This window comes from Mycotypha africana (genome assembly GCF_025528875.1).
Source record: "Mycotypha africana strain NRRL 2978 chromosome Unknown BDF20scaffold_4, whole genome shotgun sequence".
NCBI lineage: Eukaryota > Fungi > Mucoromycota > Mucoromycetes > Mucorales > Mycotyphaceae > Mycotypha > Mycotypha africana.
Window position 1 is genome coordinate 111,435 of NW_026515728.1, and position 16,791 is coordinate 128,225.

Genomic DNA, 16,791 nt, shown 5'->3' on the forward strand with positions numbered 1-16,791 from the left:
CTTACCTGGCATAACATAGCCTTTGAAAACATCTTAAATCCCTCAAGGTAAGATACTGGAAGGCAGGATAATAATACTGTCAACTTCCAAGGACTTGATCAAGGAAGCAAAAGCGTAAAGTAATAATCATATAAGCATTTACTATCAATAGAATGAAACAGTGTTAGTTGTATCATCAGGCGGCCAAAAAATAAAAATAAAAAATAAATAAATAAAATGTCACTAACCGTAGTATCAAGTGCTGACAAAAGTGCACATATGGATTTTCCCATTTCTGCCTTACGTGGCAAAAGAAGAGAAGGTACCTTTATTAAAGTAAGCAATGCATTGACCAGACAGTAAATCAGAAGCGCTAAGATTGAAGTTGTAGTTCTTTGGATAAAGCAATGAAATATATAGCGTAAGTATACTGTACAGCAGATAAATATCGTGTGTCATTTTGGTATTAAGGTATAAAGTGATATACTTACTTACTGTCTGGAAGCACAACATTCTTCAAAAAGAGCCCAATGCCATTAAGGGCAATCGAATGATACGAAGAAGCATAATTCAGTGCGATAACGTAGATTATACAGTTTCTTGACACCGTAGAGTTGAGAGACAACTGTTTTCATAGAATGAGATTATTCGGCTGGTTCTTTAAACTAAATAACTGTTTATAGCTTGAGACCGGAAGGTGTTCAATAGAAATGATCAAGAACCTTCAAGTAACATCAGAGAGATAGATTTTGTTCACACTGTAGCTAGGAGTATATTGCACTATTGGGTTTGATTCAGTTAGCCTTAATGTCATTTTATCAGATAGTATAAAGGTTGCTTGATCTGTTCACCAAAGATAAGAGATCATTGTTTTTTTGCTTATTTCAGAAACACCACGATGGCTTTATTGTCACCCCATGCTTATTCAGATGATGCGAAAGCATGAAAGAACACTTGAGGTAGGTGAAACCAGAATAAACAGAGTGAAGAGAGAGGCACCCAAGCTAGAAGAAGAATATTTGACAAGCATGCCGCCTACCATGCTAGCGAGTGTACACAATACAGATTGACTTTACTGAGCAGGGGAAATGCCACGATAACTGTATTGTGCAGAGAGTAATTAGCCATGTTCGTCCAGACAGCAATAAGATACGAACGAGTTATTTAGGTAGTGGAAATAGATTGACAGAGTAGATAAAGAGACCGAATCACCCTAAATTCAAGCTAGAAAAAGAACATGGCCAAGAGATTAGAATACGTAAAATGCATGCTCAATCGTATGATCAGATAGTTTTGATTCCAGTACCAGAAAGAATGCATACAAGGATAGTAATAAATGACCTAAAGATAGTGTTGATGTGCAGCACCTCTACTATTTTCTAAATGTCCCATCGGTCTATGTTTGCTGGAAAAGAAGCGAGTAGAAATGTTTTCCTTCTGAGGAACAAAAGCAGTTCTTTGTAAGGAAAACGCCTTCTAATGATTGTTTCTGTTGGTTAATTCAGCATTTTTGAGTCGTTAAAGAGAGATGGACAACGGAGACAACAAAAAGGAGAACCTTTTTGGAGGAATGATTATCTATGGTTCTCTAAGAATCAAACAAAGAAGCCTTTGCAAATCACCACGGAAGAGTAGTCATAAAATAACAGAAAGACTCTCTTTCTTGCTTTCGACAGTAACTGTAATCCAGAGAACAGTTAGAGATACACCACTGAGCGACTTACAAAGGCTTGAATCACCGCCATTTGATATGCCCGCATGAAGAATTTTGGCAGACAATGAGCCAAAAGCAGTTTGTACAATTCTCCATAGCCCCATTGATTCATTTCTGATTTGATTATAACAAACAGATTTTTGCTTTCATTATAACAAAGAGTTCTAAGAAAAAAAAACAGTATAAACAAATTTAGTCATCATTTCTTGAGGTTTTTTTGCAAAAAAAAAAAGAAAAAAAAAAAACTTACTGTAAAACAAGAATTAAAGAAAAGATAAATATGCCCTACTGTAAAAAAGTAATCCCTCCCAAAACCCGTAACGGCCATTCAACCATTACTGCATATTTAATTTTGTTTTACAACTCCTTTTCGAACTGCAAGTCGATGACACGTGCCAATTCGGCAATCATATCCTCATCATCATCATCATCATCGGAGGCTGCGTTAGCAGTAGAATTTCCCGCTGATAATGTTGTTGCAGTTGTTGTGGTGGAGGAGGCGGAAGTAATGGTAGTGGTAGTGGTGGTGTTAGTTGCTGTTGCTGCGGCTACGGCTGTTGTGGCTGTTGTTATTGTTGTTGTTGTTGGTGTTTTCCTGGCAGATTTTCTGAACCGAGGAACGGCGATAACCCGTTGTTGAACGGAGGAATCGGCAGCTAAAGAAGTGGAAGCTGAAGAAGAAGAAGCAGCAGCAGTGATTGTTGTCATCGTTTCTTTTAAAGAAACGGAATTAGAAGAGGCCACTGGATCAAGGCTACGTACCAGACATTCGCGAAGAACCGGCGCAGAAGAGGAAGAAGAAGCAACCGTGGCAGAGGCACCTTGATCACCAGGGCAATGAGGAGCAGATTCGCTTTCAGGACAATCAACGCTAGCATCAAGAGTAGCCACAGCTGTTGCACGAACCTCAGCAGAGCAAGAAGAAGTCGATACAGCAGTAGGGCAGACGTCATTCACAGTAAGAGAATTAATACTTGATGATGCTGCTGATGAGGCATCAACAACAACAACAGCGGTATCAGTGTTCTTCACTGAAATCAATGGCCAACTAGCAGTAGTAACAGTAGAGTCATGACCAGCAAGTGAATGTGAAGCCACTTCCATTATAATATCCTCCTCATATATAATGTCAACAGCTATTTCATGAGAAACAGCGTGAGAATTACAACCAACAGAACAAGAAGAGAAGTAATCCGAAGAGGTATAATCTTCATCGATCATCATGGGAGAGCCAGAGGGAAAGTGAATTTCTGTACAGGGACCAGTAAATTCCCAATCCATAACATCGTCCTTACTAATCGAACGTTGATGCATACGGTTACGTCGAGCCAACTTACCCTTGCGAGCAAGCACACGCGCACAACGATCCGAAGAAAGTCGATTGCGATGTAACCACAAACATAACATGAGCGGAAGACCACTACGTCGAAAGCCTTTTGCGAGAGAGCCAAAATATTTGTAGCTTGAAACAAGAGTTTGCGGACTACTTTCATGCACATCAATAGCAACAGCAACAGAAGGAAAAGAAGGCAATCGGTAGACCTCAGGTTGAACCATAACAGGTGCTTCATCAGCAGCTACAATGGCCGGGGCGGTAACAGCACTACTAGCAGCACTACGAGATGCAGCATGAGACCAACAAGATTGTTGAGAAACAGAGGAAGCAAATGTAGGCTTTTCAGCTACGAGAACAGCACTACCACTACCACTACTGATACTACGACCAAGAACACGGCTCACAACCGGTGAACGATTTTTAGGTCGAACAACGGAAGAGGCAAATGTAGAGGAAGCAGCAGCAGCAGGAGCAGACGCAGGCGTAGAAGCAGGCATAGCAGAGTGTCCAGAATCAGAGGCAGTGAAGGCACGGCCGGCAAAAGCAGCAGCACGTGCACGACGCTTACGCTCTTCTTCTTCGCGACGCCTTAAATAATCCAGGCCATGAAAAAATTCTCTACGAAAGTGCGGCTGTGTAGAAGGAGGCTGTGGAGGCTTTTTCATCCAAAAAAGGAGCCCGTAAGCAAGCACGATCATAACCCCATATAGAAAGAGCACAAGCCATTCAATCGAAAGACCGTGAGGACAGAAGCCAATATACCAGCAGAAATGAAAAACCAATTCAGTGGCATAATAGTTGATAAACTCCAGAGGGCAAGTAAAGATAAACCACATGGTGTAGATCGTGGCATAAAATACACTAAGAGCAAAGCGAACAAAGACAAGGGCAAAAATCCTAGCACAGAGGCTAAGAAACATTCCTACGGTACCTGTAGTGGCGTGAGGAAACGATGATGATATCAGTGAAAAAAGGCCACAAAACTCATGGCGCTAAAAAAAGCATATACTACTTTACCAGGAAATGTCACAAAGAGGCAAAACAGAAATATTGTAAATGCGAACATTGTAGTAAGGAAAGGTAAAAAAGACAAAATACTTTCGTACATTCTCTTTTATTACAAAAAAAAGGTACGCGTTCCTGAAAAATAAAAATTATCAACAATCGATGTGGGGGGCCAATAAAATGGCGTCAAATTTGAATGAGGTCCACTTTTCTACTGTCCGCTGTAGCAGATCATTAGCGGCTAATTGCTTCTATGTAAGGAGGTGATGCTTTGCTCTTGCAATAAGAGTCTAAAAAAATTAAGTTTATTTCTACACAATAAACACTCATGCCAACAAACAATATAGCAGCCAATCACAATCAAATTAAAAACCATGTCGCTTACCTTTTGGAACTAATGTCAACTAACTTTAAAAGTTTTTGTAGCACTGTTGATATTTAAAAGAAGCGAATGCAACTTTCCGTAAAAAAAGAAAACAGATTTCCCATTTAACAGAAGAAATAAGATTAACTGATTTATTAGAAAGAGAGAAACAAATTCCCTGACAAAATGCATGTTTCTCAATGCATCTTTTTTTTTTGGTATAAACATGAAACGTTTTAAAGCTTGGTACTCAAAAGGTACTTCTGCTCTCTCACGAAGAGGCGTACTATGAGAGCAAATACAATACCTTTATTGGAGTCTAACCTGCAAAGAAAAGAAAGGATAAAGGATACACTAGATCAGGAACTATATCAGGCCATTCCATTAGTTTTTGAAAATGACTGTAGATGAGAAGGACAAGCATCTACAGATTACAGTCCTATAGTCAAGCCATTCAAACGGATGAGTGATATATATGTATATCGAGTCAATGCGTGCATTTTCCACTTACACTTCTGAGCTTAACGCAAAGATCAACCGCTGTTCTATACATGGTAAATATTGATCCTTTACCGCTACATAATACAATTTAAATTTAGCAAAAAAAACTGAAACGGTAACAAATCTAATAGATTTGTAGAGTTCCTTGTACCTGAAGACTTTACATTTAATCTGAGTTAATCTTTAATTGAAGCATACATCATTTTATAGCTGGCTTTAAGTATCAGCGTTAGTTGACTTGTATTGATACTTGAAGTAAATCAAACGCACATTTCATTCGTAATTCAGTGAACCATTGAACTGTCTTTTCCTATCTAATCGTTGGTTTACTTTGTCAGATACAACAAGCGCCATCGGTTTCTGCAGAAGGACTTTTTTTCTAAAAAGAATTACAGAAGTCCCTCGAAGGCTTTGTCACGCATTTTTACAAATGCTGGGACGCAAAGATATACCACTGATTTCATTAAAATCGAAAATACTACAATTTAACTAGCAAAAGTGTGGAGACGGACAACATAGGCTATCTAAAAAATTATTGGAAGTCGCCTTGCTTGTCAAAATCCAGAATGTATGTCTGTCATGGTGCTGTGTCCGTGATAGGTAAGCCTGTCATTGAAACCAGAAATGAGAAGTTTTCAATTTGACGCAACTTTATTCCGATATTTAACTGTTTCCGGTATTCCCCTGCGAGAATTGTTGACTCTGTTAAGCGAAAACAATGTACGAGATAGGTTAAGCTGCGTCTGTGCTCTACAGCTTAACGTGTTGAGAGCATGAATTATTAAGATAAAAGTATAGTGAGATTAGCTAGATAAGTGTGCTACTTAAGCTACCTCCTTTTTTGAAAAAGCCATATCTTTTTTATTGCGCTACATCACGAGACACCTTGAAATAAGCAACCCCATATGATTTTCAAGTATAAACCCTTGAAAAACGAGACACTTCCAGATTTGAAACAGCCAGAAAGGCTTTCGATATAAAATTTATAATCTTCATTGGCATTTTAAGGTGAATGCAACTTTTACATATTACACGTTGATGCGTTCATCTGTGTTTTTGAAAATTTATCACTTTGCTCCAATAGAATTTTGAAGCCCTGACTGCCGTAGTTAAAGTATAAATGATCAGCGAGAACTGTCTTTGTTTCCAAACAATGCTTTTACCCTTTTTTTCCCTTGCAATATTCTTATCTTTCTGACCTTGCTGTACAGTTCTCAACAAACATGTTTCGCGAATTGATAACCAACAACCACAAGCACTTTTCCACAAGTTTGCAATGGAGGTTTTATCCAACAGCTTCCAAACTGATCACTACCAGGCATGCTGCTACAGCAACCTCCTCTATGAATACACAAGCGGTTATCGGTAGGCATGCCGTTGTAACTACCAGTCCAGTACATAGTAATGTTACCTTACGATTAAGAATATCAAATTTTCAAAGTAAACCAAACGAACAGGCGCACAGACAGTTATGATTTCCTAAAGGTTTTGTATTGTATATGTATAGTGAAGCATTTTATTCAAACGCGGACAAGAACATTAGGAAAATCGCAAGGTAAATAAACTGTGTGGACATTTGATAGCAGTAAATTTAAATTCTTATCGCATTCATGAATTTGTGTATGCAAATTGTACGTAGGACGTATTATCATTCTAGGTATATGAAAAACTAGATTTTGATACAAATTGTGCTGTAGACTTAAAAACATTTATCTGCTATGCATACAGGATCCGGGTGGGCAGGTAATGATTCTTCATCTTTTTTTCAATCTAAACCTTCTAATTTTTCTGCGGTTTGCTTTATTAGGTTTCCGTTTGATTCGGGATTTGAACAAGAAGGATTACGATGTGTCTGTAGTATCTCCAAGGTAAAAGCCTCACATCATAGTAAGCAGACTGTATATTGAATATAATAACTTTTATCTAGAAACCATTTCGTATTTACGCCATTATTGGCAAGGTAAAGAAGAAATCTTGCTTGTTTGATTTCACGCCTGGGAAAACGTTATTTTTGATCTCAATATTCGAGAAATTATTCCTTCCACATATGCAGTACAGCAGTTGGAACATTGGAGTCAAGATGCATCACTGAACCTGTTAGAACATATTCAAAGGATATAAACTTTTATGAAGCTTATTGTGACAAAATAGATACAAAAAATCAAATTATTCATTGTACTTCAAATATAGATGGTATGACATACTAAAGACCATTTCTGTTAGCAGGTTAACACTACAATTGCATACCCATCATTTGTAGATCCTGTGAAAAAACAATTTACTCTGGAGTACGATAAATTAGTCATTGCCGTTGGTGCCTATTCGAAAACATTTGGAATACCTGGAGTTAAGAACTATGCTTATTTCTTAAAGGAAGTCAATGATGCTAGAAACATACGAAAGAGATTGATTGATTGTAAAACATGTACCTTTTAAGCTCAGGAAATGTTGATATTTATTTAACTTTTGATTACATCCGTAGGTTTTGAGTATGCATCACAGCCGGGCTTAAACGATAAAGAAAAAGAAGACCGATTACATTTTGTTGTTGTTGGAGGGGGACCAACAGTAAGCCTAAAGTTGGCACAATATTTATATAATATGACAATGGCTAATATTCATTTTCGTACAATTTAGGGTGTTGAGTTCTCTGCTGAATTATATGATTTCATTTCAAGCGATTTGTCACGGCTTTATCCTAACCTAATAGGCAAAACTCGCATGACGTTATACGATGTTGCGCCTACTATTCTGAGCTCGTTTGATTCCCACCTTGCACGCTATGCCTCGAAAAAATTCGCTCGTAAAGGAATTCAGATCAAGACAGGTAATTTGCTACATCAATTTGACCCAAACTCAATCTTACTGTGCAAACTCTTCTCTAAATCCATCCAAATACTACAGAGCGCCAAGTAGAGAAAGTAGAGAAAAATTATCTTGTAATTAAGGGTGAGGGGAAAGGTATGTGAACTTTTTGATTCTTTGTTGCGATAAAACACGTAATTGATTGAAACTGAACTCGCCTTATAAATCTAATAAATGATTGACTTAGTTCCGTACGGTATGTTGGTTTGGTCCACCGGCTTGATGCAAAACCCTTTGGTTGAATCTTTTACGGATGCCGCTAAAGATACTTCGGGGCAACGGTATGCGTGCTTTCTAACGTACAATATTCGTCAGAAAGGCAAAAGTTACTCAATATCATTTCTTTCGTATCTAGAATTGAAACAGACGGTCTTCTGCGGGTGCTTAACAAAGAGACTAGCCAGCCTTATCATAATATATATGCTTTAGGTGATTGTGCAACAATTAAAGAATATGATTTGCCTGCCACGGCTCAAGGTACAACAAAATCCATCCACTATTGACATAATAGAGATTTTACTCAAACGTTTCTCCATATAGTTGCCTCACAAAAAGCTGGTTATTTAGTCAAGGGTAAGATGTAACATACACAATTATTTCGGAACGCCAATTGCTGACGATCGTGTATGCATACGTTTATAGCTCTCAATGCAATTGCAAAATCTGGTGACTATACTGAAGCTGATGGAAAAGGCTTCAGATTCAAAAATAAGGGCATGATGGCTTACATTGGTAGCTATGAAGCCTTGATTGATATGTCAGCGGTTCACAATTGGGCGAAAATGTCAGGCCATTTGTCCTGGCTCCTTTGGAGATCGGCGTATCTAAGCAAGAGTGTCAGCATTCGTAACAAGTTGCTTATTCCTTATCATTGGTAAGTTATTAGTATATAAACCGTTAATAATGAAACCCAGTTTTGATAGAATTTATTTACATGTTATTTTTTGGGGAATACAAAATTAGGTTCCTAACATTAACGCTGGGAAGAGATATCAGCCGCTTCTAGTCTTTTTCCACGTTGCTGCATGATTTCACAGGTCAAAACTGCTATTCTTTAGATATTTGCTCAATTGTTTTCCTATTACAGTCTATCATTGTACAATAAATAACCATATATGCTGTCATGTTTTCGTAAAGTCTATAAGAAAAACGCTTTCTCTTTAGAGGACTTCTTATCTGCTCCCCTCACAATCTTATCTTCATCTAGCCATTTTGACTCTTCTTTGTGAATATTCTGATCTGCATCATTGTTCCTCGTAGATGATACTGTCTCATGACTAGTTTGTTCGATCACTAGATAATGATAGACGTATTGTCAGTATCTCGTTGTCGCTATCATCCATTTGCTCGTAATCAAGCTACAAGGATACTCACATTTAGCTAAATATTCATCGTCAAAATCCTCGGCCGTCAATTTATGTTGCTTATCGTGCTTATTTAACAAAACCATCTTGATCTCCTCTCTTAAACTGTCTGTTATAACTTCTCCCTGTTCAATACGTTCGATCAATTCTTCTAACACTTTCTTTTTATGCGCTGTCTTTTCTCTATACTCTTTATAGTCCATTTTGAGCCAAATTAAATGGAGAGCTTCTGACCCAAATACAGCCCACATGAGATATTCAAGAAAATAAGGCATATGACGTTGCTGTTTGAAGTGATGAGCGGCAGTTTGAATACCGTTGTATTGCTTATTTGGGCCGACATGAATACAACGCCTTGTAGTAGTAGTAGTTGTTGTTGCCGTTATCAGTGCAGTGTTATTGTAAACTATATTAGCTGGAAATGATATTGAGAGGCTTTTCGGTTTAGTTAGAAGCCAAGGTAGATTTGCAGATCGTAAAAGTAAATATTTAGTCAATTGTATGTTTGCCATGATCGTAAGCGATTCTCTGACTAACAAAAAAAAAAAAAAATAGATGAACATAATTGCGGGGGCTGCTGAACTTCTTTTTTTTTCTTAGTGTTGGCGTTAAATTGAAATCCAGGCAGTAAAGACGTTCGTGCGGCTGATAGATTCTGTACAGCGAAAATATTTAATGATCGGCTCTTAACAGCAGCGATATCAGTACAGCCGATATACCAAACGAAACGGATGGTTCGATGTAATTAATGCTAAAGATAGATCAATAAGGCAGCAACAGCAGTTTTATTGCTCGGCTTATATTAACTAAATCTCTCCTTGGCTTCCAAAGGATTTGCAACCTTAATTGCAATAACAGTTACTAACCACTAGAAAAGATAACGAGTCTTATTCAATTTGATCATGATTTGTCCTAAAATTATTCGGCCTCAATAGCCGACACCAAAAAGTTAACTTTATTTTGCATCGTTATCTTTGAGTAGTGATAGGAATGTTAATAAGGTTGGAAAAAAAATGCGCACTTCATTGGTTTCAGGCACTGTTTTGCTGATGCGTATTATTGCGCAATGTAGTTTTTTTAGGTAGCTGTATACATATTAACGGTGATAAACAGCGAAATTCATTATTCTAACCGCTGTAGCATCGTAGGTTATATTAATTGTTGGATTAGGTGTGGTTAATTATAAACTTTTCTTCATCTTTAATTTGCGTTTCTCTTCTGCCTGTCTTTTACGATAAGCTCTATACTTGACATCAGTGCCAAAAAGATAATCCCACCAACGGAAGGAACTTGCATAATTACCGATAAAGGCTTGATGATGGTAATCATGATGCTCAGCACCAGCCCAAAAAGGTACCCAATGGCACAATGACCAAGGAAAATCATAGCCAGAGTGAGCATCAATAGCTTGGAACAAGCGCAACACAATCCAAGCCAACATGGTAATAAGATGTAATCCCCAAGAAGGATCAGTTTTAAACACAAAAGTAGTAGCAGCGTGATAAAGTAAAGGCCCTCCAACTGTACCGAAACCCAATATCATTGTTTCAATAGGATGAGCATATTCAGCGGCAATACCAAAAGGGGCAGCATACTCATGATGCACTTTGTGAACCTTCTTGTAAAATGGTGGCCAATGCATGAAACGATGCATGTGGTAATGAAAAAAATCCTCAAAAATGAAAAAGATGACGATTTGCGTCAACATTTGTTGCCTAAAAGAAATACATTTGAGTAAGAAAGATGCATCAACTTGCCTATAGATACTTGACTTACCAAGCGGGAAAAGGGGCAGAAACTTTCATACCCAGAATGGTAGCAAATGGATGAAATAAGAATATTAAGGGACCTTCGAAAACGAAGTGGGCATAGAGTACTTTTTTGGTGCATTTCCAATAATCTTCATTTGTGTTGATTTTAGCCTGAGACAAATAACACACTTTCAGTGAAAAGACAAATCTAAAGCGGCAATTGATATTCGCTACTTACCTCCTGTAATTTGTATTGTTGGAAGTAAGGAATGAAGTCGCATATTAAGAATGGTATAAAGCGGCCAAAATAAACGAACTCGTGCATTAAAAAGGAAAATACACCAGTAACGATGAGTGGATTACGTCCTTCATACATTTGTTCCCACTTCATCTCGAGCCAATTCATCTCCAAGGGCGTGGCCGCTGTTGCCATTGTTGCATTGAGATGGTTAATGTTTTGATTCAAAATCTGTTCCATCTTTATCTATGCTTTTATTCGGGTAACTGAGATCCCTTTGCACTAGATGCTGTCTGAAGTTTTATATACGTATCTACAGTGGCCAAATCCGCCAAGAAGGACAGAAATTCTAAGGTTAAGGAGAAAAAGGAAAAAAAGAGGATGCTTTCTTCTTTTTTATATCGGACGAACAAATCCTACAATTAGATTGTTTCTTGTGCGGGCCAATGGCACAGATCAGATAAATGTCTATTGTTACACGCGTTACACGTGATATATATAAAAGAAGACTTCCTTCGTGGTTACGGACGAGCTGTCAGAAGTCCCAAAAAAAGAAAGCAAAATCAAGGGAGATATTGGCAAAATAGAGAATCTTTAAAGTGTTTTTAATAGAAAAACAAAAAAGTAAAATAAATAAGTTATTGTTTTGTTTTGTACGCAATGTCTTGGATTTAAGACAAATGATAGAAGTCCGACATAAAAAAGGGGTTTTGAGATTGTGGGGTGGGAGATGGACAATGGTAATATAAAAGAATTGAGTGAACAATTTCCGATTTTTCAGCTTGATTTCGTTTTCTGCTGTTTGAGCGATTCTTTAAAATCAAAGCTTGGATCTGGCTGAACGAAAGGATGCTGTAGTAGTTCTGTGGCGGTAGGTCTATCTTCTGGTTTTCTATAGTGATATTAAATGAAACGAAAAAAAAAGAAATATTAGTCTGGACCCAGTGCTTCAGGTATTTTTTTTGTTTTTTTACATGGGGGTCGTCTTTTGCTTGTCACAGAAAAACTTACATTTTTAAGCATAATTGTAAAAAGTCCTTGGCTTCGTCTGAAATGTGATCAGGTATCGCTGGTGCATTATGTAGTCCGATTTGATACAATGCCGCCAGCGTCGTCAATTCCATCCAAGGATGCTCTCCCGTAATCATTTCTAAAACTGTGCATCCTAAGCTCCATACATCTACTTTTGCACTGTAATGATTCGTTAGGACTTCCGGCGCCATCCAGTAAAGTGTTCCTTTCATTTGAGAATGGTTGGAGTAGGGATCATACGCACCATGGCTGCTATCGTGTTGTTGATTCTTCGACAATCCGAAATCTGTGATTTTACAAACACCATTCTGATCTATTAATACATTGCCTCCTTTGATATCACGATGTAGAATATGACGATCGTGGAGATATTTGAGGCCCTGTAAGATTTGACGCGTGAAGAATTTCGTTAACGGCTCATCAAAGTATTGATATTGGTTGAGAAGGCTAGATATACTGCCACCAGGCACATACTCTAAAAATATATAGATATGACCTTCTTCTACATTTGAATCATAGCCAAGATATTGGACGATATTTTCGTGATCGAGATCTTTGAGGAGTTGAATCTCTCGATAAAGAGCGTCGGAAGCAGCCTTGAGATCAGCATTTCGCTGATCAGACTGAGTGACGGCGGCATCTACTTGTTTGACGACGATCCATTCACCCGTAGCAATGTTAAGAGCGTGATAAACGCGGCCAAAAGATCCTCGCCCAATAAGGTTGCCTCTCATCCATTGCATTTTCGTCGGTGTGACACCATCTGCTGTCAGTGTGTCGGTTGGGCTTGTTGTGGCGTTCGTGGGTGCAGTTTGTAGGGTATTATTGTTATCATTCACATCGATGTCGTTTTGCTCAATATGAGGGGTATTATTCGGCGCGGCCGCTGTTGGTGGAATTACGATGCGCCCCTCTTCACCCGGCTTTACTCGCTCAACAGGTCGATCCCACATTTTTGTTGATTTTCGTCTAACTAAAGCATTGACTGTTTTGACATGTTGCGTAGCCTGCTTCCATCGCCGATGCGCTTCCTTTGCAACAACACGAACAGATTGACGATGAGGCACTAATCTTCTGTTATTGATAGCAGAGAGAGGGATTGAATGAGTGGCCGCTGTCGAGGATGGGTTGACCTCCACAGGTTGCTGTAGATTATCAACAATAATTTCTTTATCCAAATCGTGTCCAGGTAAGTATTTATCAATATCTCTGTAAAGCCGTTCGATAGATGGTCTTTCAAACGCCATAGCTATTTTATCCTTTGGCTCTTCTGTGCCTAATGCGTTGTCAGAAGGTGGCGCATCCTCTTTAGAGTTACCAAAAGTACTACTGCTACTACTACCACCCGTAGGTTCAGCTGAAGTAGGTAACTCATGATGGACGCTCTGGTCATTGACTGGTGTAGGTGGATCATAAAGTGATATTCCCTCGAACATAAAGGATGGGTCATCAGTTGTTGGTGTGGTATGTTCTGTGCGTTGTTCCCCTACTGGCCATAAATATTGTATATTGCTCCCTGCATTTTGATGATGAGACGTATTGGGTCGTAAAGTGGATGAAGCTGAGGAGCTAGAAGAAAATCTTCTGGTATCATTGCTGATTGTCGAGAGAGGTGTAGCCCATAGATCGGCGGAGGATAATGCTGTTATTGGGGTAGTCGGCGCGTTTTGCTGGTTAGATCTCGAAATAGACAGGTTGTTATGTTGTTTGCGATAATGAATGTCATCCTCTCTAGGAGTCTCTGGATCTGTTAATTGGATACCTGTGATGGATGAGGAGGATATCGGACTTGGTGCTGGACTCGTCTGCGTCAATATATAGCGGACACTGTAACTTATTATATTTAAGCGAATATGTAAGTTATTAAACGATGAAATACATTATAGCAACTCAAATTTAACTTACACATTATTCTGCTGCTGATAATGCTGGCGGACAAGAGTATACCCTTCTAAGGGTACTACTAGTATATGATTTGTCCTGTTATCGTCCGATGTTCGACAGATGTAAACTAATTCATCGTCATTCAGCGGAACAGCTAAATGAGAGGAGTCAAGATAGATAATGAATAATACATACTTATCATCTTACATCTTAACCAAAGCTACTTACTTGAATTTAGTCCATTTTCATGGAAAAAATGGAAATAACTCGGCTCGGCATCAATAGATAACTTTTTCAAAACGGCTCTCTTAATGTCTATTGCATTACTCGTGTAACTGATCCATAAACGGATGAATGTATCTGCATCCAAAGTCACTTGGATTCTTCTGTCCTGTGGTACTGGTAATCTTTTCCCAAATAATTTACTAAGGATTTCTGGATCGGTTGCATTAATAGCACGAGGACTTTTTGGTTTATTCTTATGATTGCTATGGTGATGATGATGAGAATGGTGGTGTGCCGAGGTTGCGTTGAGATTAGTGGTAGGGTGAAAATTTTCAAGCATCTTTGATACATTTGTTTCGTTAGAAGATGTTCTTTTGGGTATATATTGGGTGATATCAAAATGGTAATTATTGGCAATATGATTAGGATTAAGGGTAAGTGTATGAAGGTTGTTAGGGCTGCTGCTATTAGTATTGGTAGAGGTAGTAGATGTAGGTGTATTTGTACTGGTTGGTGTAGTATTAATAGTTCCAGCTGAATTAAGTATTGAATCTGATTTTCGATTCTGTTTGTACGGCTGATAATTGTTATGCGCTGGAATGGCAATACGCGGTCTGATGAGCAGATGCTGCTGAGGCTGGAAACTAAAAGCCTAACAATTAGAAATAAACATTAGCTTTTGCACTCAAATGCAAACGACGTATAGATCTACTATACTTTATCCTCTGCTTTTAGCTTCTGTATTGAAAATATAAGTCTCTGTTTCTCTGTGGTCGGTACACTCGTATTTTTTAACAGCTCATTCACGTTTTCAAGTGTGAGGTTTAAGAAGCGATCGTATTGTATATTATAATCTGGAATGCTCCTTTAATATACAAAAGTAGTCAAGTTATATCCAATCTTGTTGATTTACCTTTGAATACCTCTACAAGAAAACTCCATCCGTTTGCAATCAGCCAACTCGACACATTTTGCGAAGACCAAACAACTTGTTTTGGTTGCTGGTTATCCTTTTTCATAGGAAAGAATAATAGTAGAAAATGTAAATAAATAGAAATGCTAACAAGGTTATGAATAGGAATGAAAGAAGCTGTGTGTGTATGTGTGAGTGTGTGCCAAAATGAATCGATTAAAAAAGAGTTTTTGATGGGTGATTTTTTTGGGCTCAATTTTTGGAATTGACCTTTATAGAAAAGAATAAGTGTATACACGCCAAGCTACAGATAAAAAATTTAATGGCTTCCACATGTAACAATGTTCCCAGAAATCTGAGCATGGTTCTTTCTTTCAGAGCAATTTTCTTATTCAACAGTGTAGTAAGGGTTCGTAGCTTATCATTATATCCCTTTAGAATAGGAACAAAAAGCAAAGCTCGCCCGTTTTTGTTGGATTCAGGAAAATTGAAAAGGATACGGGAATTGATTTTATTTCATTTCAGCCTGAGCAGCAAATTTGTTTGTTTCAGATGGTCCTGTGAACATAAGTTATGCGATAAAGGTTGTTCCCTCCTTAGCTACAAAAGTATTAAATGTTGAAAGAACAATGATGCCAACTATTCTACACGACTTCTTTAAAGCTGCGAGACAATTGTTACAAAATCAGCTATGAAAGGAAGAAGACAACGTCAACGAAGAAGAATTCAAATAGTCCTTGCAAATCACATCAATAACTTGTTCCCCGGAAAAATAGCTACTAAACAACAACAATATCGTCCGCTGAAGAAATGAAAATGTTAATAGGTATTCTCGCTAAACAAAATTAGATGTCTTCAAATGTTTCACACGAACAGTACTTTTACAGTGATTTTTCAACGTCTCGCTTATTGATATTTTTGAGGAACATGACTCTGTGCGTCGTTTTTGCGAACCATGATCACAGATATAGAAAAGACAGCACCAACTGTAACCAAAAATGAACCAAAGTAAGGCAGAAGAAAATTGCTTGCAAGATAAATTAGTTGGTACTTACAAAGGAAATGAGACCAATTCACGAAAGCTTATCAGTCTTCAGGTTACAATTTGTGTGTTTAAAATGCAAATCCAACTCGCCTCATCAATCAGAAACACAAACATCACACCTCATATCCACAACAGTAAACAAAAGTACTACCGCCGTTACCTTGATCCTTCAACTCACAAAGAAATTAACCAATTACCACGTTGTGCATGTTGTGAAAAATACTTACCTTGCTAAACTCGACGAACAGAATCAAGGAAATAGGCGTCACCAGTGTATTTTCTTGTAGATGACTCCATAGCGTCGATATGCAGCTATATACTATCTAGGATTGCTAACGGAGATGAAATTGCTGTTTTTGTTTGCCAATGACCTGCTGCTATAATCAACAATGATGATAGGAATATTCGTCAAATCATGCCAAATCATAAACAATACTTACGAAGCAGTGCATACTCATTCATGTAAATGATTCAGCTACTCCAATTTTTTGAATTGGAATTGGAAGGAGAACGACGGTACAACTGAGATACACAAAGTATACAAAGTACAGATCGAAGCCAAAAATTAACACTCA

General features: G+C 38.0%; 5 protein-coding genes across 5 annotated transcripts; 1 reads left to right on the top strand and 4 right to left on the bottom strand.

Annotated features, from left to right (window-relative positions):
• Positions 1-2,050: 2,050 nt before the first annotated feature.
• On the bottom strand, positions 2,051-3,694 carry BDF20DRAFT_911899 (uncharacterized protein; the record flags this gene model as incomplete). Its single annotated transcript, XM_053083892.1, has 1 exon — positions 2,051-3,694. One exon carries the CDS (start codon positions 3,692-3,694, stop codon positions 2,051-2,053), a length of 1,644 nt encoding a protein of 547 aa, XP_052936851.1.
• A 2,428-nt stretch (positions 3,695-6,122) lies between these two features.
• Positions 6,123-8,770, top strand: BDF20DRAFT_911900 (NDE1, mitochondrial external NADH dehydrogenase; the record flags this gene model as incomplete). The annotated part of the gene is made up of 16 exons (XM_053083893.1): positions 6,123-6,339; positions 6,407-6,454; positions 6,539-6,556; positions 6,628-6,642; positions 6,707-6,767; positions 6,827-6,859; positions 6,953-7,092; positions 7,160-7,315; positions 7,382-7,467; positions 7,537-7,726; positions 7,804-7,860; positions 7,952-8,045; positions 8,120-8,241; positions 8,305-8,337; positions 8,407-8,638; positions 8,728-8,770. The coding sequence occupies 16 exons, from the start codon at positions 6,123-6,125 to the stop codon at positions 8,768-8,770; spliced, it is 1,545 nt and encodes a 514-aa protein (XP_052936852.1).
• Positions 8,771-8,902: 132 nt separating this feature from the next.
• Positions 8,903-9,640, bottom strand: BDF20DRAFT_911901 (uncharacterized protein; the record flags this gene model as incomplete). The annotated part of the gene is made up of 2 exons (XM_053083894.1): positions 8,903-9,057; positions 9,139-9,640. The coding sequence occupies 2 exons, from the start codon at positions 9,638-9,640 to the stop codon at positions 8,903-8,905; spliced, it is 657 nt and encodes a 218-aa protein (XP_052936853.1).
• A 668-nt stretch (positions 9,641-10,308) lies between these two features.
• On the bottom strand, positions 10,309-11,312 carry BDF20DRAFT_818533 (uncharacterized protein; the record flags this gene model as incomplete). Its single annotated transcript, XM_053077379.1, has 3 exons — positions 10,309-10,843; positions 10,905-11,050; positions 11,118-11,312. 3 exons carry the CDS (start codon positions 11,310-11,312, stop codon positions 10,309-10,311), a joined length of 876 nt encoding a protein of 291 aa, XP_052936854.1.
• Positions 11,313-11,723: 411 nt separating this feature from the next.
• On the bottom strand, positions 11,724-15,674 carry BDF20DRAFT_862236 (uncharacterized protein). Its single transcript, XM_053080605.1, has 6 exons — positions 15,172-15,674; positions 14,976-15,112; positions 14,262-14,910; positions 14,055-14,187; positions 12,092-13,982; positions 11,724-12,009 (listed from the first exon to the last, which is right to left on the bottom strand). The coding sequence occupies exons 1-5, from the start codon at positions 15,275-15,277 to the stop codon at positions 12,125-12,127; spliced, it is 2,883 nt and encodes a 960-aa protein (XP_052936855.1). The 5' UTR covers positions 15,278-15,674; the 3' UTR covers positions 11,724-12,009; positions 12,092-12,124.
• Positions 15,675-16,791: the final 1,117 nt, after the last annotated feature.

Bases quoted from the DNA above. Each gene is read 5' to 3' on its own strand.
- BDF20DRAFT_862236 (XM_053080605.1), bottom strand. From the start codon at position 15,277: ATGAAAAAGGATAACCAGCAACCAAAACAAGTTGTTTGGTCTTCGCAA. The intron at 15,113-15,171 runs GTAAATCAACAA...GGAGCATTCCAG, and splicing joins TCTTGTAGAGGTATTCAAAG to ATTATAATATACAATACGAT. The intron at 14,188-14,261 runs GTAAGTAGCTTT...CCTCTCATTTAG, and splicing joins TGAAAATGGACTAAATTCAA to CTGTTCCGCTGAATGACGAT.